Source organism: Pteropus alecto, unplaced genomic scaffold (genome assembly GCF_000325575.1).
Source record: "Pteropus alecto unplaced genomic scaffold, ASM32557v1 scaffold413, whole genome shotgun sequence".
Lineage (NCBI taxonomy): Eukaryota > Metazoa > Chordata > Mammalia > Chiroptera > Pteropodidae > Pteropus > Pteropus alecto.
The window spans coordinates 1,660,368-1,684,966 of NW_006434120.1; the positions used below are offsets into that span (position 1 = coordinate 1,660,368).

The following is a 24,599-nucleotide window of genomic DNA, read 5'->3' on the forward strand; positions in this document are numbered from 1 at the left end:
ACATTTGTTATCATAAATCTTAGTGCTGCTTTGCCTGGTGCTTCTGCCGAAAAGTCTCTCACATGATAGAATGAGCAAGGTGTGGGATGGGGCTGTGGTCTCATCTGAAAGCCTGACAGAGGGAGGATGTGCTTCTAAGCCCGCTCACACAGTTGTTGACATGATTCAGTTCCTAACAGGCTGCTGAATGACAACGCAGAATGAATGAGGTCAAGAGATTTGGATGAAATGAGCTCTAAGTGTTATAAAGTCCACCTCTAATGTTCTGATCCCATGACACTGTTGGTCTGGATAAAGAAATCCTTAACAAAAATTACTCTTGATCCATATGATGAAAATGGCCTATGGTATGCTGTCAATGCTGAAGACATAATAAAACCATAATTCCCTTCCTTAGGCAGTATAATCAGACTGAGCCTTTTAAAACATTTAATGAAATGAGCCCCATGTAAAGCAGCTCACTCTTAACACTGGCCCTACACTCTATGTCTCTTACACTGTTTCAAGGCAGTATGGTATATAGCAGGAAGCCAAAGGACAAAGGCTGTGGGTTCTGGTGTCACACTGACCTACCTGGCCTGGCTCTGCACTTACTAGATATAGGGCCGTAGGCAGGTCACCTAACCTATTTGGGCTTCAGCAATCTTAATCCTAAAACTAGGATAATATTCACGTCAGAGTTGTTCTGTTTTGCTCCCCCTGACTATTGTAAAGTAAAGCCCCTCTTATGACAGTGGAAACCATCAAGAAACATTTCAAGGTCTAGGTAAATAAAAACACTGCTCTCATTCCTACCTTGATAGTTTTTCACAGGAGTCATCTTGTTATAATCTTCTGATAAAATAAATTCCTGTAAAAGAGAAGAAAAATATTAAGCAAAAAGAAATTCTTTAAGTGAATGGTTATGTTTCAGTAAAACCAGATTGTGTAAAGCAAACATCACCAGAGAATTACATCTCACATTAGTATTTTGCCAATCAACTTGGCATTTTTGTGCTTCTTTAAAAGTAATAATCATAACTGTGATCCAATGCAATTATCATAATTTTTACCTATGACTCGAAGCTGATATTTGGAGTATGCATGAAAAGAAACTGCATCAAGTTCAGAATCCGAATACTGATGAATTTTGAAGATAAACCTGATTTAAATTACTTTCCTTTCAATGATGCCATGGCTGAAATTTTGCAAGGCTCTGGCCAGTGACCAAATAGATGGCAATCCTCTACTAGAGAAATAAATATTTTAAAGATTTATTTCTAATATTGGTAACTTTCGCTGTACTATAAGCTTCTTAAGGCTGCATCTTATTCTTCTCTGTATCCTCAGGGCACCTGGCACAGCACCTTGGCACAGTAGGTAATTAATAAATGCTGAATAAATGAATATGTGAAAGGCACCTCTCAATTTGATGAGATTAGTTTGGGTGTCAAATTTATTCAAAATCAATTTCTATATGACCCATTGTATATATTCTTTGCGGGGACACATGAAAGGTGAGTGTGTGTGTGCTTCATGTATGTCATTCACCTCACTTCGTCTCATCACGTAGGCACTGTATCATCTCACATCATCACAAGAAGAAAAGGGTGAGTATAGTATGAGATATTTTGAGAGATGGAGACCATATTCATGTAACTTTTATTATAGTATGTTGTTATAATTATTCTTTTATTATTGTTGTTAATCTCTTATTGTGCCTAATTAATAAATTAAACTTTATTGCGGGTATATATATAGGAAAAAACTAATATAACACAGAATTTAATACTATCTGTGGTTTCAGGTACCCACTGGGGGTCTTGGAACATATTCCCTACAGATAAAGGGGCACTACTGTATTATAAAGCTACATTAATTATATATTGAGTTCTTTAAATTAGGAATAATTTAGAAAATATCTTAATATGTAAGCAGTTATATTTATGGCTACCTTTTTGTTGCTAAGTTCTAGTTTTATTGGCTTATATTTGGAAAACATTTTACTTCTTAAAATTTCATTAAAGATTTTCTTCATGGTCAAGATATTAATGATTTTGTAAATGTACTGTAGATATGAGAAAAATGTATTTTCTCTAAGTTCTAGATCTATTTGTATATCTATGTAATGAAACTGATAGTTTTCAAATATTATATATTTTTACTAGTCTACCTGAATTTTAAATTCAAAAAGATGCACTAAAAATGGGCTTTTTAGTGTTTATTATTCTGATTATAAAAGTAATATGCTTACTATAGACAAACAAAAACTATGGAACAATATCAAGAAGGAAATTTAAATTGTCTATAACTTTACAAATTAGTGATAATTCTTGTTAATATTCTGGCTGTTTTGCCTTTCAATCTTTTCCCTTATATACATCAAAACACATTAAAATGAAACAGCAGTACTACTGGTGCTATTCTGTAGCTCTCCTTTTTAACTTAACATTATCACATGAACATTCTTCATTATTAAACACTCTTTGAAAATGTAAGTTTAATGGCTATATAATATTCCATTGAACAGCTATGTAAGATTTTATCTAATTTGTCTCTTCTGATCATAACATTTCTAAGACACCAGTTATTATTATTTAATAAGATTATCCTTATAATTTTTGTTTTTATAATTATTTTCTTCAAATGGTTTTCCAGAAATGGAATTATTGATATAAAATGTACAAATACTTGGAAAGCTCCGTTTGCCTATCAATAATTTTTCTGAATAGTTTGTGCCAATTTATGTTCCCACTATTAATGTAAGAGATTATTAAATTCTAGCCAACACATATATTCTAAAATTGCTACTAGATAAAAATAGAATTAAAAATTTTTTTAACAATCTAAAATGTTTACTAGCCCTTAGCATTTTCTTTTTTGTGACTTTTCTTCTATCTAAAGGATTTTAGTGTTTTTCTTATCTATTTGTATATGCTTGTTGTAGACTGAAATTATCCTTTCTGTCATATTTTAAGCAACTATTTGTTGTTTTCATTTAAATTGTATTTTAAGTAGCTTTTTTATATCACTTAGTTATAAATTTTATGTAATCAAATATATTTTCCTTTGTGATTTCCAATGTTTTAAGCTTACACATTCTTCCAAATATTATTTATAAATTTCCGCTCTATTTACTTCAAATGTTTTTGTTTTTGTTTTTCTTTTACTTTGTACTTTTAAAACTGCTTAAAGCACCTAAAAGTTATTTTGGCATAAAACATGAAATGAAGATGAAATCGCTCTTTCTCTTAAAAGCAAACCACTGCTTCAGCAACATTTATTTCATAACCTCTGCCACTGACTTGTGATGTCTCCTTTACCATATTTTATGTTCTTACATATAATTGGGTCTGTTTGGAAGTTATCTAACTCCACTCTATCAATCTGTTACTCTATTCTTGGGTCAAAACAAAAGTGATTTAATCACTGTAGATATAAATATGTGTAACAAAGAAGCTGTGCCTAATTTCTTTTAAAAAGTAGCTAAATGACCATTAAAATAATCTTTTTTTTTGTAACAAAAAAGAAAAACCACATTAAGAATTTTTATTGGAATTGCACTAAATCTTTAAATTCAGGAAGAAGTGACTTTTAAAATTCTATGTACATTAGCAAATTCTTATAATGTTATTCAACTAAGTTTCGCATATTTCTTTTTAAGACCATGTGTAGATTTTTGTTAACTTACGTGAATGGGATCATTTTTCTACTACTTGGCAAAGTCTGAGTGAAAAAAAGACAGATTCACAGGTGCTACTTTTGGACTAAATCTGAAAAATAGTGGTATCACAGTTTCTGGGAGACACATTACGAACCCACTAAAAATCTTGACTTGTGAAAGTTATGATGAGATGATCAATACTGGATAGAATACTTGATTACATGAGACATTTAACACAATCCAAAGCAGAATAAGGCACTATTCTATTCCTAGGATTTAAAAATAAAGAAAGAAGGTGTGTTTCAGATCGAACTAGAAAAAGAGAAGAGGGAAAAAAATGGCAAGACTATTTGAGTTCCAATGTTAAGGGCTGTTATTAATAGCCAGTGCTTTGGGCTAGGGTGGAAAAACGAAAAATGGAGTATGCTATTAAGCTTCCTTGTACATTTGTCAATGCTTTTTCCACTCTTCCTGTCTCTTCGAATTCCTATGAAAACCAGGTCCTGCAGAGTGCGTCAATCAGATAGTAATATTACTTTATTTGGGCAACATCATAATGAAAAGTTTCTAGCATGCCCTGTCACTAAAGAATGTACAAGGCTCATGCTTGTGTATGCACATGTCATTCTCAACCCTCTTCTGGTGTGTTTCAAAAGAACAATGATTTCTTATTGGTTCATAAAACTGTATCTGTCAAGTAGGGACCATGGCTCTTGTTTGGCAACAGAGTTCACCTTACCTGAGTCAGGTTGCTATTCAGCTTTTGCTCAGTCTAAGTAGGAGATCAACAGGTAGTAACTTTGTGCTTTCACTAGAACAAGAGTTATGATTTTGTTTTTCTGGTCATTCTTAAATTCATACACATCACGAGCTCCTAGGGATGTCCTGATTCTTCTGTGAAATGCAGGAAGTAATGGAACAGTAGAGTAGGATCCAGAGTGCCGTGCTGTAGCTCTGGTTCCGTCCAGGGAACCGGGAATGACAGGAGCACAGAAGGCAGCAGCTCCAACCTTGGGCTAAGCATATATTTCCTTATTTCTTTCCTCTTTCCTTCCCTCCCTCCTTCCGTGTCTGTCCATCCGCCCACCCACCCCTTTCTTCTTTCAAAATAATGTTCAACCACTCAAAAATACAAGAACTTTTAAACAATCAATAATAACTAAATTAGAAAGCAATGAGCTTGGCTCTTCTGCTATTCCATGGTCACCCTGACTCTCCACTCCAAGTTTACAGTAAAGGAATGCTGCTACACCTGCTCACCTATTAAGGGTCAATGAAACAGACCTTAAAGAAGTCTAGTAATAGAACCATGATACCTTACACATAAAAAAAAAAAAAAAAGTATCCATTTTTAGTTTCTTGCTTTAGTTGCCAATGGTTTCTTATTTCTTAAAATACAGTACTACCTTAGGAAATAGAAATATAATTTAAAGTTAGATTATTAGCTATCGAATCTTTGTCATGTTTGTTGTATATCAGAGCATATAAATTGATTTAATGTTTGATGAACCTAATTTTTAAGAAGAAAACTGAATTAGAGTCTCTGGTTAGGTTTTCCTGTTCTCTCAGAAAAAATACCAACCAGCCAGGTAATTCCAACCAGCCAGGTCATACAAAACCTAAATAGAAATTCTTAACTCAGCCCAAATATAATAAAGAATTAAGGAAGGAAGAAGGAAGGGCATCATCTGCTTAACTGCCAGTAAAAGTGTCAAAAAGTATACAGTTTTGAGGTACTCTCATACGTGTGCCTATGCAAAGCCATCACTGGAGAGAAGATATACACATAAAGTTTTGTGAACACACAGGTACCACCATTTTTGGTTGGGAACAGAGGCGTCTTCTTTCTGCATCTGCCTCCAGGATATTGCTTAATATATTACTTAGTGTCTCAATTATTAATTTACATGAGGGCGTTTGATTTTTAAAATTGTGGTAAAAATACATAACAATAAATTTGACATCTTAATCATTTCTAAGTGTACAGTTCAGTAGTGTTAAGTATATTCATATTGTGCATTGTGCAATAGATCTCTAGAAACTTTTCAGCTTGCAAAACTGAAACACTATAACCACTGAACACTAACTCCCCAAGCTCCCCCGCCAGTCCTTGGTAATCAACTTCCTAATGTTTGTTTCTATGATTTTGACTGCTTTAGATACCGCACATGAATGGAATCATACAGTATTTGCCTTTTTGTGACTGGCTCATTTCACTTCGCATAATGCCCTTGTCATTGAATGTCATCGATACTGCAGCATGTGACAGGATTTCTTTCCCTTTTAAGGTTGCATCATATCCCATTATATGTATAAACTACATTTTCTCTGTCCATTCATCTGACAATGGACATCTAGGTTGCTCCCACCTCTTGGCTATTGTGAATAGTGCTGGAATGAACATGGGTGTGCGAATCTCTCTTCCAGATCCTGCTCTGAATTCTTTTGGGTGTATACACATAAGTGGAATTGTTGAATCATATGGTAATTCTATTTTTAATTTTTAAGGACCATCCATATACAAGACGGTGACTGATTTTAAATTCAGTGTTAGAAAACTATTATTACCTTTAAAACTGCTTTCTTTTTATTACATGGTTTCAACATTAACAGCGTCTCCTTTTTGCCTTGGCTACCAGGTAATTCAGAATCAAATCCAAGTCTTAACCATACAACTTACACTAGTCTAGTCCTTATAATCTGCATATTTGTGTTATTCATTCTATTTTTCACTCAGGTTCTTTCAGTTACCAGGAACTCAAGCCAATAATAAGAGAGGATTTATATGGGGGAAAAAATGGCATAGATGACAAAGGTTCTGTTCATCCCTCTGGTGACCAAATCAAAGTTGTGACAGAAATAAGGAGCAGCAAGGAAAAATCAGTTGGGATCTAGGTGAACAAGCCCTACAACTAGGGAGAAATCCAAGAAATGACACTGCAACGGCAGAAGGTAGGATGGGGCGAGGATGCAGAGCTGCTCGGTCTCCAGGAGCTGAGTGAGACGGAGGCTGTAGCAGTGGCAGACGCCTCGTAAAGGGGTTGCGTCCACGAGTGGATTTTTCCAGTGACAGACCTGCTCGCTCTAAGCACCAGTGCTGATTAAGCTGCGCGCACGGGGCACCAGGGACTTACAGGGAGACACTGTCTGAGTGAGGGCCAAGGTGAGACTTGCCCTGTAAAAAAGTGCCAGCGGTACCCATTGTTCTCTGTTGAACCCTCTCCACTACCAGCGCATGGACACAGTGCTGCCACAGGCATGACGTCATCAAACTGGATAAGAGAAGTTGCTCCGCCCAGAGGATTCCCTGAAACCCCACCTCCCCTACGTGCGGCCCCACCCAAGCCACATCCAGGTGTATCCTCAGTGAGTCAGGTGCTCCTTGCTGAGTAGTGCCTAGACTTACACTGGAGGCAGCTGACCTCGGTTTCTGGTGTGGCCTTTGGAGGCAATTATAAGCACAGCATCTGTGGACTGCTAGCTGAATCTTAACAGATACCCTGGAGGGGCAGATGCTTGGGCTAAATTTGGCCTGCAGCTGAACCTCTCTCAGGACTGTGCCACTGGACACCTACTTCACAAATCTACACCATTAAGACCAGGAGACTTAGGAGCTTTGCTTAATACCTGGAAACAGACACAGAAGGGCAGATAAAATGGGAAGACAAAGAAGCAGCAACCGTATAAGAGAACGGAACAGAGATCCAGATATAATGGAGTCAAGTCATCTAACAGATGCAGAGTTCAAAACACTGGTTATAAAGATGCTCAATGAACTTTTCGGAAGTGTAGATAAATTCAGTGAGAACTTCAACAAAGAGATAAAAAACATGAAAATGAAAGTGGAAATTATAAAAGGGAAGCAGTCTGAAATGAAGAACACGTTATCTGAGATGAGAAGTATATTAAATGGAATAAACAAAGGAATAAACAAAGTGAATAAAGAAAAGGATCAAATGCCCTATCTAGAGGATGGGAAAGCCAAGGACACTCAATCAAAATGGCAAGAGATGAGATGCCAAGACTATAAAAATAATTTAAGGAGTATATGGGATACTATTAAGGGTCAAAATATCTGTCTGATAGGCATACCTGAAGGAAAACAAGATGTTGAACAGCTATTTGAAGAAATGATGGGAAACTTCCCTAACCTGGTGAAGGAAATGGACATAAAACCCCAGGAAACTCAGAGAACCCCCAAAGAAAGGGATCCAAAGAGGCCCACACCAAGACACATCATAATTAAAATGCCAAAGGTTAAATACAAAGAGAAGATCTTAAAAGCAGCAAGAGAAAAGCAGTTAGTTACCTACAAGGGAGCACCCATAAGACTGGCAGGTGATTTCTCAAAAGCAACTATGCAGGACAGAAGGGCTTGGCAAAAAATATTCGACAGGATGAAGACCCAGGATCTACAACCAAGAATACTTTATCCAGCAAAGCTATCATTTAGAGTTGAAGGACATATAAAGAGCTTCCCAGATAAAAATAAGTTAAAGGAATTGACCACCACAAAGCCAGTATTACAGGAAATGTTGGAGGGATTTCTTTAAGAAGAAAGAACATGTATCAAAAACAGGAATAAAGAATGGTAACCACTATCAATAAGTACCTCAAAAGGAAAAGAATTAAGTGCTGCAACTAAAAGATAGAGTGAATGAATAGAAAGGAAAACAAGACCCCTACATGTCGCCTATAAGAGACTCGCTTCAGACTAAAAGACACACACAGACTAAAAGGAAGGAGATGGAAAAAGATATTGCTCTGATGGACCTAGAAGGTATTTAAGTTAGACAGAGAAAAATAAACACTATATGATTTCACCTTTATGCATAATCTAAGGAATAAAAAGAACAAACTAATCAAAAACAGACTCACAAATATAATGGACAATTTGGTGACAGACAGAGGGGAGGGGGTTGGGGAGCTGGGAGAATGGGGTGAAAGGTTAAAGAAGTACAAATTAGTAGCTGATGGATGGTCACAAGCATGGCATAGGGAATGCAGTTAGCATTAATATGTTGGCTAGGTTGAGTGTCAGGGGAGGGAAGGAGCAATTGGGGGCATCATTTTATGAACTATATAGATGTCTAGCCAATGTGCTGTATATTTGAAACTAATTAAAATAAATAACTTTTTTTTTAAAAAGAGAGGATTTATTGTAAAGAGACACAGGCCATATTGGAAAGTTACTGGCCACTGAAGCTGCACTTAAAACAGAAAATTTAAAAATATTAACTTATTAAAATAACATTTATTACATTAGTATAAAAACATTTTAATCAAAATATCTATATTTTACAAAACAAAAAATTAAGCAGAAAGCGTGGCACTGTTTTCCATTTTTGCGTATCTGGTTAACTGAACATAGTTGGATCTTCATTTCTGCTTCTGCATTCAATCTGTACACTTGTTAAAAAATTAGAGTAAAAAAGGCAAATAACATCTTAGTATTATGAAAACAGCTCTGACCTTATGGACCACAGTTTGAGAATACTGGTTCAGTGATTGACCTGACTTAGTTTTGTTTAATCCTCATTTCAGATGCTGCCAATTTGCCTGCAGAGTTCAACAATTACTCTTGTTTGTTTACAAATTATGAAAAGAGGCTTCCCTGGCTATCAAGTAATGGGACATTCTCTTCACCCAGGAACTAGGAGGGTTAAATGCCTTTTCCCCCTCCCCCCTCCTGTCAAATGCCTAAGAACCTGATCATGTGTATTTTAAGAAGTCCAAAGAAGGAACGCTTTAGCTGTAAACCCCCAGCCTTGGTTCTGAACTTTGTAAGAAACTTCTAGTCATATTTCTAAGAAGACTGACATATATCACAATACAGCAAGCATCTGAAGCAAGAGAAATGATAACTGAAGCTTATGTAACAAGGGCAGCCGTTAGCCTTTCTAGATACTAAATATCACACACAAGGAAACAAATTCTGGTTTATAAATTCTTTGATAAATTCTTGTTCAAACTCAGGTTTACGTGCAAAATACACAAAATACAATTTCAAGATCTTTCTGCATATAAACTGCTTGTCTGGTTGTTCCCTCTCTAGGTCCTTTTACCTGGGTACTTAACTGAAGGTTTAGCTGTCACCATCTTTTTTCACATCAACAGTAATATGTTTTTGTGCTTTCCCATCCTGTCCCCCAGCACTGAATTCAAGTAACCAGATGCAGCTAGTTTTTCAATAATACTTCTCCCAAGAGGATGGAAGGGAGAGGGTAAAAGAAAAAAGATACACAGGTTTGAAATCAACCACTTCCAAGACCGCCTCTGGCAAATTTCAGAATCTAAAAGAAAAATGCTCTTGGAAATTACTCAAGGGATGGGAAATATACTGCTCAAGGCCAAAATCCGAAGCCAAAACAATGATATATTACACAAAGAAAGCCACTAAAGTATTGTGCCCCCGATATCCTTCAGAGATAGTGAGAGTGCATATTTTAAATAACTTCTTAATACAGCAAAAATTCTGCTGTAATATTAAACATCAATCTACATGAAAGATCAGTTTACATAAAGTCTAATTGTTAATACTTATTTTTTAAATTAAAAAAAAAAAAACCTCAAACCTTTTGACAAAATTACTCTGAACAATAAAGCTACCTGCTGAAATTGAAAACTCCTTATAGCTGATGTCATGAAATCTAGGCTGATAATCAAGGCTGGCATAACTACTGTTCCTACTTATGAAAGCAGCTGGTGAAAGAAGTTTGGATCTTTGGTTAAGTGTTGGATTTCCTAAGATTTTGGAGTTTGTAAAGGATCTTAGAGATTGCCTAACACAATAACTCATTCTTTGAGAAACTGCAGTCCAGAGATTCTAAGGTATTGTCCAAGGACACCGGCATATTGGGTGCACAGCCTGGGCTTAAAACTCAGGTCTGTCTCTTGATTTTTTTTTTTTTTTTATCTACTGATCTTTTGACTCAAAAGGATATTGAAACCTGGGTGAATTGAATATCTATGAGCAAAGGAAAATATTACAGGGCAAATTCTTAAATCACTCCACTCCTCAGAGAACCCAAACGACAATACATTATAACAAACACAAAAAATAAGCACAAAGTATCACTAATGCTTCCATCGTTATCTTTGTTACGCAAGTATGGAGCCTGAAAGTAGCACTAACTGATATGCTACAGACACTGATCAATCAGGACAGAGGCTGGTGGAGACAGCAGCAGCTGCCATGAAGTATGTGACTGAAAATGAGCGCGGCCTGGGGTTTGTCTTTGCCAACTACTATCCTTTCTCGCCACTCAATTTTTCCTACAGTTAGTAATCAGATCCTTATCATCCTTCTTGAACCCATGCTCCTTCTGATGCATTTCCAACTAAACTACATTTGTCCTTGACAGCAGCCTGCACACTCCCACCACCCAGCCTTTGCCCTAGTCTCTCCTCTGCCAAGAAACTGTTCCCGTTCCCCAACTGCTTTTCAAGCCTATCCTTCTAGTTAAGGGTGAATGATCTACGTTCCTATGATCACCCCAAACAGAATGGATCTTTCTTTTGCTGAAATTCAAGAGACTATGGATATTTTATGCTATTGATCACAATTTGCATTAAATCAGAGCTATCTGTGATCAGATTATTTTATCTTTCTTTACAGATTTTAAATGGAAACAAATGGAGTTTTTGTTTTCTTAATATATGTGTCTCCCATATGCCCAGCATTTCCTCCAACATACCATGTACGAAAAATAGCCAATATTTATAAAGGAATAATCATTCCTTGTTTTTTTTTTATTATGTCAAGATTTTAATTGTACTAATATTATAAACACTCATGCCTCAGGGCCTTTGTAATGTCTGTTCCTCTATCTTAAACACTCTTTTCCCAGTAACAGAGTGATTCACTATCCTAACATTCAATTTTTCTGCTCAAATGATACCTTTTCACTGAGGCCTAACATATGTCCATCCTTTTAAAAATTTGCAATCAGTCTTCTCTTCCTCACCCTCACATTCCCAATCCTCCTTACTCTATTTTTTCCCATCGCATCTATTACCTTCTTACATATAAGTTTTTATATTTCTTGTTTACTAAGTGTAAAACACATAAGGAGAGGGCTGGGGAGGAGAGTTCACTGATGTATCTCAAGCACCTAGAACACTGACTGGCACATGGTAGCTGCTCAACATATACTTATTAAAAGAACTGAATGAAGAACTAAAGTGTTATTTTAAGTAATACATTAATTTACATAGAATAGCTCTTTATTAATACACTTTTGAAATATATGAAAATAACATATAATATCCTATACAAATTATGAGGTATGAGTTTTTCAGTGATAGCTGCAGTAAAATAAGGATGACATTAATTTATGTTTTCATACAGAGAAAATATTAAAAAATTATTAAATGATTTGCTCATCAACAGTAAGCTTGGAAGTAGGAACTAGCTTTCTCAATTTGGGGGTTCTATGCTAACCACAATAGGTTTGAATGAAAATATGTACAATTTCCAGACATTCAAATAATAAAAGAAAAAGGAAGAGAACCTTATTGCGTAGCTATTACTTTTTGTAATCAATGCCAAAAAATAGAACAGCACTTGGTTTTGACTCAAAGCTAATCGATGTTTTACTTCCTAGGTCAATAAGAAAATACAATAATGTGTAGTTTTTTTTAAAAAAAAAAAAACTGAGATACAGTTAACATACAACATTATATTAGTTACAGGTATACAAAATAATGATTCGATATTCGTATATATTGTGATATATTGCTTTATAAAGTAAACTGTTTCTAGCCATGATCTCTATGTTAAAATGTTAAATTATCTTTTTATGGATTTAAATTCACACGTTTTCAGCCTGAACATTGTTCAAACCAAAAAATATGCAGATAGCAAGGAGTAAGCAAAAAGAGAAAGCAAACATTATATATAAAATCCAGTTTACTAGCAAAAACCAGCACTCACAAGAAACAAACTGTTTTAAAAATTATGAGTTTTTATAAAGTAAACTTGAGATGGCAAATAATTATGTAAAAATACTTAATTGCATATAAAATTATTAACCTTATCAAAAAGTAAATTAAGGTTCACCTTTTCTTGAAGAGAATTTCTGCTATAAAAATAACTTAAAAAATAATAATTACTATTTATCTAGGCTTTTTATATAAATGTCATCCTCACAACAATTCTATGAGGCACATATTATCATTCCCAATCTACGGTGAGTAAACTGAGGCTTATGTGAAGTTAACCAATTTGTCTATCATCATCCAGTTGAAAGACGGTAGAGCTGGAGTTAAATTGCAGATCTCTCTGGAAGCAGTTCATACCTCAACCACCAGATGTCTGCCCCTGACATATATGAAGGTCAAGTGTGTTAACAAGGATTTTTCCCACAAACTCTGAGTAAATTTTACCTGAAAAGGGAGGGAAGAGAAGAATAAAACAATCACTTCGCCCATATCAGTGCTGATGGGAAATGAGGGCTCCTATAAGGAAGACTAGAGTTTAAGAATGAAAGTAAAAGGAGAAAAACCTTCTAGATGGGAACACAGAGGAAACTAGCTGTGTCTTATTCAGTCTGAAAAATGTTATTGAGGTTCCAGTTTGTGCATGGCTCTCCACGGGGTATGGGAAACAGCAATGCAGGTAATATGTTTCCTGCCTTCAAGTTGCTCAGGCTAAGGGAGGTCAAGAAAGCAAGGAAATTAGCACTTACTAAATGTCTCTCATTTACTAGACGCTTTCAGGAGCTCTACATGTTATCTTATTTAATATACAATCATATAAATAAAACATACATGTAACCTAATAATCACACATAAACAACACTACAGTATAAATTTGAACTAAGTGCTACGAGAACCATTAAGAAGAACATTTTAACTCTCCCCTGGAGTAGGGCAGGCTTGTCAGAAGAGTGGGTTTGGGGTTTACGCTAATTCTTCAAGGTAGGAATTCCTCAGGGAGAAAGAAGCAGGAGGTCAGCAGGGAGTAACATTTCTTTTTAGCAAGGGGACTCCATGTACATGGGCATGGATGTGTAAACCAAACAAGTTCCATATTTGAGTAAGAGAGTTCATAATAGATGAGGCTGACAAAGTGGGCAAGAATTAAGAAATCTGAATTGTACTCTTTCGGGAGTTGCTGAGAGTCTATAAACACAGAGGAGTGGCATAATTATACCAGAATTTTGGATATCTGATGGCAGAGTGGCTGAAGAAAACTAGAGGCAGGAGACAGCAGGACCACTCTAGAGCTTACTGCAAGAGTCCAAGCGAAAGCAGCGAGAGACAGGAAGTTTTAAAGTGAGAATAGAATAGGCAAAAAGGGAGACCGGAGATAGTTCTGAGTTAAGTTAGAAGGCCAGGACACTGACTGCTATGAGATCTGAGGGAAAATGTGGATTTACTATAATTCCTATTTCTGGCTATGGCTACTGGTGATGCCACTTACTGAAAGAAGGAGAAAGGGCATGTGTTGGAGAAAAGAGAATAATTTCTATTCTGAATATGCTAAATCAGGTATCTTGGAGACACCCAGGTAAGAATGCTAATTAGGAGCCAGGAGTCTGCGTTCAGGCTCAGGAGGTCAGAATGGGTTGCAGTCTTGAGAACTGTAGATGTAAGATAATTAAGCTGCAGGAGTAGATCACCAAGAAAGAGTACGCAGCACGATAATGAGATGAGTGGACTGTGGCTTGTGGAGCCTATATTCTCAGTTTAGTGCTGGAGGAGCCTGGAGGAGTTGTAAACAAACAGGGAGGGATGCCCACTTTGGAAACAAAACCTCCTCTGGGTTACTGCCACCTCTAGTCAGTGTAGCATCCAAACTGCAGTAAAACAAAGAAACACGAACCCAGCAGCAAATCCCAGCACTGTACCTCAGGGACCAGGGCAGACCTAATGCCACTCCCCTCTCTAACATAAGCAAAGCTGGAAAAAACGCTGTTCCCAAGACTGTCTCAGATCAGAGTAGGCTTAGTAGCACCAGGTGATGGCGATTCAGTGACGTAGGAGCTATAAAAGAATAACTGCTTTCTTCACACATTTTGGCTCTCGTGAGTTACCAAGCTTTAGAGCAAAAGGTCAGATAGCTCTTTGGGAGGTGTTTCATGGCTCTGCTGTTGTCAAGGTACTCTGGAAGGAATGCCTTCAAAGGTGATTGACATGGAAATATCATGTCAGTCTCTCTAGGCTCGAACCTTGCGATCTAAACGACACTGATGTGCAAACCATGGCCTGATGTATAGTTTGTATAAAAGATTAACTCAAAATGAAAATTAGAAAAATATTTGTGCAGCGAATATTATTCTTATATATCTAGATGGAAGTGGTTAATAAAGAATTGTAATATAAGATGGATTCCTAGTGTTAAAAAAATGTGTAGGACCACAGATAGCTCTCTGGACACTGGCCTATAATATCCAGATTTCCAAATGAGTAGAAAGTGATACAACCCTTGATGGCTGGTAATCGTCCCTCTTCCCATTCTCTTAGTCCACTAGAGTAACGGTATCTCTTGTGATGAGAACTTTGCTACATCTTCTCCAGTGATCCATTCAGAGCATCTTCAGGAATCTGCACACTTCTGAGCCCAACCTCCTGAGAGTAATGAAAATTAAAATAGTAACAACTTGGATATGAAACTTTTTTGTATGAAAAATGGATATCTGATGGCAGAGTGTCCTTGATAGTCCATGTTTTGTAAATCACTGGTAAATTACTGTGATAAGGCAGCACAGATTGAAGATGGGACTTGAAATAAGTTGAATCTCCCTAAGGAGTGCCACTATGAAGACACCTCCTCCCCTTGGAACTGGCCTACTAAATCCACATGACACAGATTTTAACCAAGGCTTCCTGGGTACCATCAATGGAAGGTGCAGTTGTTGCTAATGATAATACTGTTGATAGGATCTAATATTTATGGAGCACTTGATATGTACAGACACTATTCTAAGAGCTTGACATGTATTATGTCAGATAATCTTCACAACAACTCTATAAAATGAATTATTGTCCTCATTTAACAGATAAGAAAACTGAGACATCAAGAGTAAAGCAACTTGCCCAAGGTGACACAACTTGAGTGAGAGCTGTGATCTGACTCGGTCAGTCTGATTCTAGAGCCTGTGCTCTTAATCTCTCTATACTGTCAACTTGATAGACTATATTAATTAACTCGCTAATTCATTTGGTAAATATTTAGAGAACACTTAGAATTCATGGACACTGTGCTGAGAGGTACAGGGTTGTACCAAAGAGTCAGGCAAACACAGTCACTGTCTTGTGAAGCTTATGCTGAATATATGCATTAATCAAATAATCACACAAATAAGTATAAAATGGCAACTATGACAACTGCTACAGAGGGCACTCAATGTGTGAACACGTGAATTGTTAGACGATCAGGGAAGACTTCCCCAAGGAAATGAAAATGAAATTGAGATCTGAAAGATGAAAGCTTAAGCAGGCAAAGAGAGGAAAGCAGCACATTTAAGGCTCTGTGACAGGAGGAACATGGTGAGTATAAGGGACTGAAAGTGGGCACTAAGGCTGAAACGCCGAGAGGAAGGGGTTTGCACAAAAGGAGGCTGCGGGGGTTGTGGGGGGGAGGCAGAAGCAGCAGGGTCACACAGGCCACGTGAAGAATTTCAGCCTGTGTCCCTGAAAGAAAAAGAAAGTCACTGGACAGGTTTGGCAGGAGATATAAGATAAAATGTGTTTTGAAAAGATCCTTCTGGCTTCAGTATAGAAAATATAGTAGAGGAGGCAGAACAGATATGAGATGACCAGTGAGGGAGGTCAACTGAGGGTCCAAGGAGAAGATGAAGCAGGCTAATGTTGATGGCGGCAGGGGTGATGACGATGACGACAACGAAGAGGGGTAGAAGCTGAGAGGCATTTAGAAGGTAAAAATCAATCAAGTGATAGACTGGAGAGACTAGAGTAAGCAAGTTGGAAGGGAGGTGACTCCAAAAGGCCCTGGCCCTTGCAACAGGGTGAACGGTGGTTACAGTCCCTAAAGCAGGGAACACTGAGAAAGACCAGGTGTGTAGTCTGATTTTGGACCTGGTGAATTTGAGGTTTCTTTGAGATAGTCAACAGGAAATACTAAGAAGAAAGTTGGAACCTCAGAGAAAAAGACTAGATAGAGATAAGTTGAATTACTGTCATATGGGTAGTAAATGAAGCCATGACATGGGTAAGACTGTCCAGAGAGAGGTAGTGAGGGCCTAGGAGCAAACGCTGAAAACTCCAACACTGAATCAAAGTGGGTTAAGCGACATCCTATGATGCAAACAGAGACAAAACCACCAGAGAATAGGAGGAAAACCGAGAGAGTATTGTGTTGTCGGATGCATATAAAGAGAATGTTTCAGGAAGAAACAGCAGAGCTAAATGCTTGCAAGAAGGTCAAACACGATGAGGATTGAAAAAGGTCAGATCCACACGGAAGTCTTTTATAACCACAGCCAGAGCTGTTTGGGCAGATCAATGGGACTGGAAGCCATACTGCAGTGGTCAGAGTAGACAGGGGGAAAGGAGAAAGTATAAAAAGTGACTACAGACAGCTCTTGAAAAGTCTGATCATAAGGAGAGAAGTTAGAACATTAGGTGTGTAGGGATGAGAGTCGTGAAGTTTAGTCTTTGTTTTTAGTAAAAAAGGAACTTGAGTGTGTTTAAAAGCCAGTGGGAAAAATCCAGGGGGAAGGGAAAGATTATTAAGGTACAAGACAAAGGGGAAGTAACTTGAAACGTAAAACACCCATCAATTCCTAGCCATTGCCTTTTGGCAGTATCAATATGTTGCTTGAGGTCGCCAAGATAAGCAGACAACCACCTTCTGAAACAGTAATACAATGTCCCTATAAGGCCATCCTTTGTGGTAGATAATGCCTTTGTGGTAGATAAGCACTGTATAAATGATTTCAATCCAACCTGTACTCTACCGATTTCCTCAAAGTACAGGACAATCTGCATGCTCGTACAGATAGTCATGGTACAGAATTAGTCTGAAAGTGAGATCGAGAGGACCTTCAAAATTTAAAACTGCAATGGAGGTGCCATAAAATAACCTGGGACCACACAATGCTCTTGGCATCTGAATTCACTACTACTTGACCAAGGATGCAGGTACTGAGCAATAGATGGCAAGGTCGCATATACAGTGACATAATTGAAGGAGATGGGCTTGTCCTTGAGATGTTCTAAGGTCTGTGATTCACACAAATATTAAAGGAACAATAATTCCCACAGCAGTATTTTCTAGACAAAACCACCTTCAGTGAATTATACTATATGAATAAATAGTAAGCAATTGGCATGGTGGAACTCTAGGACTCTTTCTTACTAAGCAGAAAAGGCTACACACACACACACACACACACACACACACACACACACACACGCATATATATGTACATTTATATATTTATATTTAAGTTCATTACAATTTATGAGCACAAGCTCAGAAGACAATAACTACGTAACAGTCTATAAAGAGAACTCACGTTAGAAAGTCCAGTGCCATAAAATGATGAAATGACTCATGAATGGTGGTCTTCCGTGGTAGATACCATGCAATAATGAATCTTACACTGGTATAAATAATAGTGAAGTTATGTAAGAGTTTAAAAGTAGGAAGCCCTGTAGATTCCAGGTCACACTTCTCTAAACACAGGACCTCCTGGAACTTTCTGAAAACTCGCCCTCCGTTGACTTCACGATTAGGATACTATTCATGTATGATATCACACAAGAAATCCTGCAAAGCAGGAAAATTCCAGAAGCAACATCAATTCTTCCATAAGAACAAAACTTAGAATGCACCATGGATGACTGACCAGTCAGCTGTAGCACTGCTGTCTTTGAGCCAATTGAGGGGAAGGATTTCAAAACACTGTCTCTCCAGCAGGAGTGGCCTGACTGTACACTCAACTTGGGTTCAGCTTAAGTGCTTTATTCATAGGTTATTTGTCATCACTGTAGAATGTGACCTCAACATTTTCGGTCAGTCCCTGTAGGCTCATTATAACCCACAGTAATAAACAACTCATCCAAGACACCTTGTTATGTTAAATGTTCAAATCCTTTTTTTTTATCCTTTTAGCAACGGCTTGATACATGGAATAACATAAGCTTCCAATTCATCAGTGAGTATCCTAGGGCACTTCCTTGCAATTGGGCTGCTCTAGTTGTGTGAAGAAATCGGCCTGGTATAATACGAAAATCTGTTCAAGCATCAGGAAAGTCCGAGTTGCCACCACTATCTTGCCATGTGACCTATCCGATACATCATTTAATTGAGAGGAGGGTGGCATTAGATGTAGAAGAATTAAGGTCCTTTTCAATTCTAATCTTTTCTTATTTCCAAGGGTATTTCGAATCATTCTCTTTAAATATCTTTGGCTACTTCTTCCTGAAGGCATCATATCGCACATTTACAAAATTGCTTTCTAATCAACTGTTAGAACACTGTTAGGAAAATACTGTAGATACAATATTACCAGATACACTAAGTTGAATAGTGTCCTCTCAAAATTCATATAAACCTAGAACCTCAGAACATGACCTTATTGAAACTGTCTTTGTAGATGTAATTAGTTAAAATGAGATTATAACTGGATTACGGTGAGCCCTTAATCTAATGACTGGTATCTTTATAAGAAGGTCATGTGCAGACACAGAGAAAAGAGAAAGGGGATGTAAACATGGAGGCAGGGAAGGAGCATTTGAGATCTTGCTTCCAGGCACTGTCATCAAATAAACTCTAATTAAAAAAAAAAAAAAGACGGAGGCACAGAATCTGACCTATCTACAATCAATGGAACACCAAGGATTTCCAGCAACCTCTAGAAGCTAGGAAGAGGCAAAGAAGGATTCTGCCCTCTAGAAGGAGCATGGCCCTGTCGATACTGTGATTTTGGACTTATAACCCCCAGAACTGTGAGAGAGCAAATTCTGTTTAAACCGCCCAGTTTGTAGTTCTTTGTTACAGTAGCCATAGGAAAGTGACATAGCAGGTACCGATGCTGCAACTGGGAATGACTCATTTTGCTCTCATGGCAAAATACAAGTGCTGTTAACAAATATTACAATGCCTTGGATCTTCTGAATCTCATAAAACACTTCAAGTTGAAGATCCTGGTTCTGGGCGATTTCCTTCTAGTGGATGCTAAGTATATTTTTGTGAAAATTAATAAACAGAAACCTCATTTAAAATCAGGAGGTTAGAAGAATGAAGTCTCATGCACGCTACTTGTCACTCAATACATACTACTGACCCCAACAGGAAGAGGCATACTTTACATCTCTGACAGGAAGTGTTACTACTTTATTACCTCAGTAGGAAGAAGAAACGATTCCTCCTTGCCCAGGAGCAGCTCAGCCATGGGAGACCGCCATAACTCAGTTGATACTTCTAACTTCTGGTGTCCTCCAATGGACTCTGTTTATTGCAGACCCTCCCCAGTCCAGAACACAATATTCCTCTCCTCTGTTTCTTTAGGCTTTGTGCCTGGTTCGCCATTAGACTGCATGTCCTGAATTGCAATTCTTTGTTGTTCACAAACCCACTTTGCTGGAAAAATTAAATCTGGTTATTTGTTCAAGGTAAACATTTTAAAAGAGGTAATTTCTCCTTTTATTTGAAAAAGTAACATCTTTTCTTACAGAAACTGCATTCCTCTCCCTTGAAGCTATGGGCCTTCTGGAAGGGAGACACTTTAAGCTTCCCTGTTACAAGAACTCTGCCTGAATGATTACTGTGATCTGTGATACAGATTCCCTATCTATGAGATTCTGCCAGGACATACACCATTCTGAATTCCATCATGTGAAGCAATTTTATCATCTGGTAAAATAGATAAACACACAGTAATGTTCTTGTAAAGTTGTTAATTTAATTGTAAAATATGAATCTCCAAATAATAAATGGTGTAAAAAGGCATATTCCTCTTTCTATAATCTCAAAAGTTCATCAGCTTTCATGTCTTAGCTGAAAAAGAAGCAATGGAAGACTTATTTAACAGCATATTTTAGGGTTCCACAAACTCTCAGGAACACATTATATTTCCACTTAAGTTTCTTGGTTGCTTGCTGAGTGTTATCTCTGTTTACGAATTTCAGGAAGCAGAGTCGAACATCAAATTCTTAAATGACAGCCCAAACACCTCATTTAACCACAAGATTCACTCATATTGTGTCAACTATTGAGAGCAATTTACCCTGCCAGCTAAGTGCCCAACCTAAATGTCTTCTCTCCTTCAGTCAACAGATATTTTAGAACGACGGTGGTCCACGAATTCTGTTAGGACACAACATTGAAGGAGACGTGGTCTCTGCTGGCAGTTAACAATCGAGTGAAGAAGACCCATTAACAAATGAGGCAACATTCCAAGGGGTAGTCTAGAAGCACAGAGATATAATCGTCTGTTGGGGGAAGAGGCACCAGACAGGGACTGGAAAGCCTTTAGCAGGAATATTTCACAGGCTCACAAGTGGCTCCGGGATAGCAGTGTGGGGTGAGAAGAAAGCCCAAGCTTCAAGGCACACAGAGTTCGTAGCTCTGCTGAGTGCTGCTTCCTGGATAAGTAAGTTGGAGAAGGCACGTGCACTCTCCAGGCCTTAGTCTCCTTATCTGGGAAGTGTAAGTACTACCACCTACATCATAGGATTACTGTGAAGCTGGATAAAGTGATCTATGTAAAGCAGAATGCCTGGTACATAGCAGATGCCCAATAAATGTTTAATTCTCTACCTTTTTATTCCCTTGTGTAATCTATGTGAACTAACAGAAACGTATATATATAAGTATATATTAACCACAAGAACTACCAAACAACAACAAATCCATACATGGTCAGTATCATTTATTTTTATACAATAACTGCTATCCTAAATGTTAACCATTATATAGATCAATCTTTTATTCTCATCCCAAACTTCTCATAACACAAAAAGAAAATTAATCTTCAGAGAGCAGAGATTTTATTATTTTCAGGCCTTGTTGAAAATTTTTTCAATGACTATGCATTTATCTTGGCAAGATTTTAATAAAATTTTTAGCTCACTAATAGTTTTGATGAAGAAAATATATATTTATAAAGATGATTATACATATATCTCTACGACTATCCTATAGCCATTATTTAGTAGGGTTGGTAAAAATTAGTTTAATGGAAATTCTTTAATTTCTGTGTGATGACATTTCCTCACTAGTCAATTATTCCCTCTGAATTTTTTAGAAAGGCTTCCCAAGTAGTAATGGGGGGAGATTTTTCCTGTTGGGATCCAGTTTCTTTACATAATACTAACTACTCATCCTGAGCAAAGCTTTTCACAATCAAATTCCAACAACTTTTTATACATTATACCCGATTAGTCCTCTCCCCACACTACTGATTGCTTGCCAAACAACTCCTTCCAAACATTCCTTGCCCTTTCTTACCTCTATATTTTTTTTCCTCTATGCCATTCATTTTGCTTTAAATACCTTGCCTTCCTACCTTTAGCTAATCAAATCCTAGTCCATCTTCTACATCCAGCTCACACCCAAGCTCCACGGAGCTGACCCAGACCAGACCACTCTCTCCCACTCTATTCTGACCTCATTGCCTTGCCAACATCATGCTCATTGGTATACTGCTACTTTTGTTGTTATTGTTAATTGGCTAGAATACGGAAGCATTACGGCAGAAAATTTCAAAGTCTTATGTCAGCATAAATAGTAGTTAGCACAATCTGATTGGCTTCTTTCAACATTAAAACAGAAGGTATTTCTGAAAACTCAAGATGAATCAAACTACTGGCATAACTTCTTCCCCTATCGAGAATAATTCCATTGTGAAAAACATTATGAACAGCAATAGAATTATACAAATAAACTATCTCAGAATTTAAGCAGGTACCTACTATAAGCAGTTATATTAAATAATAATAATGTCTATACTTTAGTCAACAACTTATTTAACAAATTATTCACTGAGTCCCTAATTTGCACAAGGAACCACATTAAGACTCACTGGGGAAGGAGATGAATAGAAGCCTGACTAAGTCCTCAACACTCAATACTTGAATAGAGGAGACAGACTTAAAAACTTTTTATAAAACAAGTTAAATAAGCAATAACATATAGCTAACCTACTGAGTACTGTGTGTGATTAATTTCAATTGGTAGTGCTCAAGAGTCACTAGTCCGGAAAAAAAAAGGGTGTGTGTCGGGGGGAGATAGCATTTAAATAACACCTTGAGAGATGACTGAGATTTTGTAGACTGAGATGGCAGAAGGGAATCTGGACTATACAATCAGAAAAAGCACATTATAGAAACTAAAACCTACTCTCACTCTACTTTAGCGTCTCTTAGTAGGTGATCTAACTTACTACTTCACGAGAAAAAAAAAAAGGCCATTCCTTTCCTACATCTAAAACTATCTCTGTCTCTCCTATCTCAAAATTCTCCCCATTCTTTCTCAAAGCTAAATTCTCCAAATTGTTCTAGACCCTCCTGCTGCTTGCCTACTATCATATCTTATTCTGGTGCTCACCATCTCTTTCCTTCCTTTTGTGGCCAAATTTTCGAAAGAATGGTCTATATTTGTTATCTCTATTTCCTAATTCACTACTCAGTTATATAAAGTTAACTGCCTCTTAAGTCTGTTTCATTTAGTGAAATAAAATAAGGATTTCCTTTCTGCTTTCCTTCTTTCTTTGTTTTAAAATAAGTTAACCAATATTTCTTTTTAAAATTTATTTGCTATATTCAGGGAACAGAGAATGAACAGTCTCTGAATAGAATTTCTCATGGCTAGAAAGTAAACTATTTAACAGCTGAGACTCTGTGTAAGTGTTTTCAGTATAGAACCTGTTACTGTAGTGATCAATGAGAATTCTGAACCTTAAACATGTTGTTCTCTCAACGTATCTCTCCCTAACTCAGAGCTCTTTATAGTTCTTTAGATAAGAATGGGTAGGGTATACAAGTCATCGTCTTAGGCAACATAAAAGAGGCACTTTTAAGGAAATTACTGCATACAAGCTGGGCCCTTAATGTCTTTTAGGAGACCTAGGTAAGGTAAGGTTTGGCATCCTGACACTGTACTGACATGGCAAGAGAAACATCTCAGTCCAATCTCTGATTCACATTCAGTTCTCTGGCAGTTTCATTTACTAGAGAAATAATGGCTAAGATAGTCTCTCCTCTTACATACAGTACATAGTCAGACCTCTATAACTTACTTTGTTCACCTCTCTTGCCTTCAAAGCCAAATTCATCAGCACCCACTACCCATCTACACTGATTTCAAAAATACAAAGAATCATCCGTAGGTTATATACACATAAGTCTTTTCATGGACATTGAGTGTTCTACATATTATTCCATGAACTATTGGGCAATACACAGATCTCAGCTCATCTTTTCAGATTTGCTTTGTAATGAACACTTCAGTCCACTAAGCAATCCTATTATCTCCCTTTATCTTTCAAAAATAAATTTATCCTCCATACACCCCACTTTTTAAAAATCGTTCTCCTTAAAGCAGATAAAGATCTGTATCATAAACTTCTCTCTTGTCCTAAAGAACAGAGTTTACAGAGCTACAAAACGCACTGGATATTAGAGAAATTCCATAAATATTTGTCAATAGGCTGATTTATATTTAACAATATTAAGGTCACCAAATAAATGTTTTGACTTAAGATCAAACAGAAAATTTCAGGTCTACCTTTTCAGACTCCTTGTAGGGTCAAGACCACAAATGGAGACCTACATTCCATATGTCTAAGTATTCAAAAGTTATAAATCAAGTTAAACTATTAAACAAAATATGGTCTCTTCCTCCAGTCTTGACAAGTATACCTTTAACCACCTGGAGGTAAAGGTACAAATTTCGAATTTTTAGACTCCTCGAAGTTCCACACTACCATGTGGTGACATGAAAGAGCCAGCCCACACCCTTTTCTTCACATTCCCCAGTTCA

The 24,599-nt window shown here is 37.1% G+C and overlaps 1 protein-coding gene across 5 annotated transcripts in view; it reads right to left on the reverse strand.

The window, feature by feature from the left end:
- Positions 1–24,599, reverse strand: part of WDFY2 (WD repeat and FYVE domain containing 2) — a 154,066-nt gene that overhangs the window by 53,754 nt on the left and 75,713 nt on the right. For all 5 annotated transcript variants that reach the window (XM_025044767.1, XM_006909006.3, XM_025044766.1 and 2 more), the window contains exon 4: positions 796–850. In XM_025044767.1, coding sequence (XP_024900535.1) covers positions 796–850 — 55 coding nt within the window. The remainder of the gene's footprint in view (positions 1–795; positions 851–24,599) is intronic.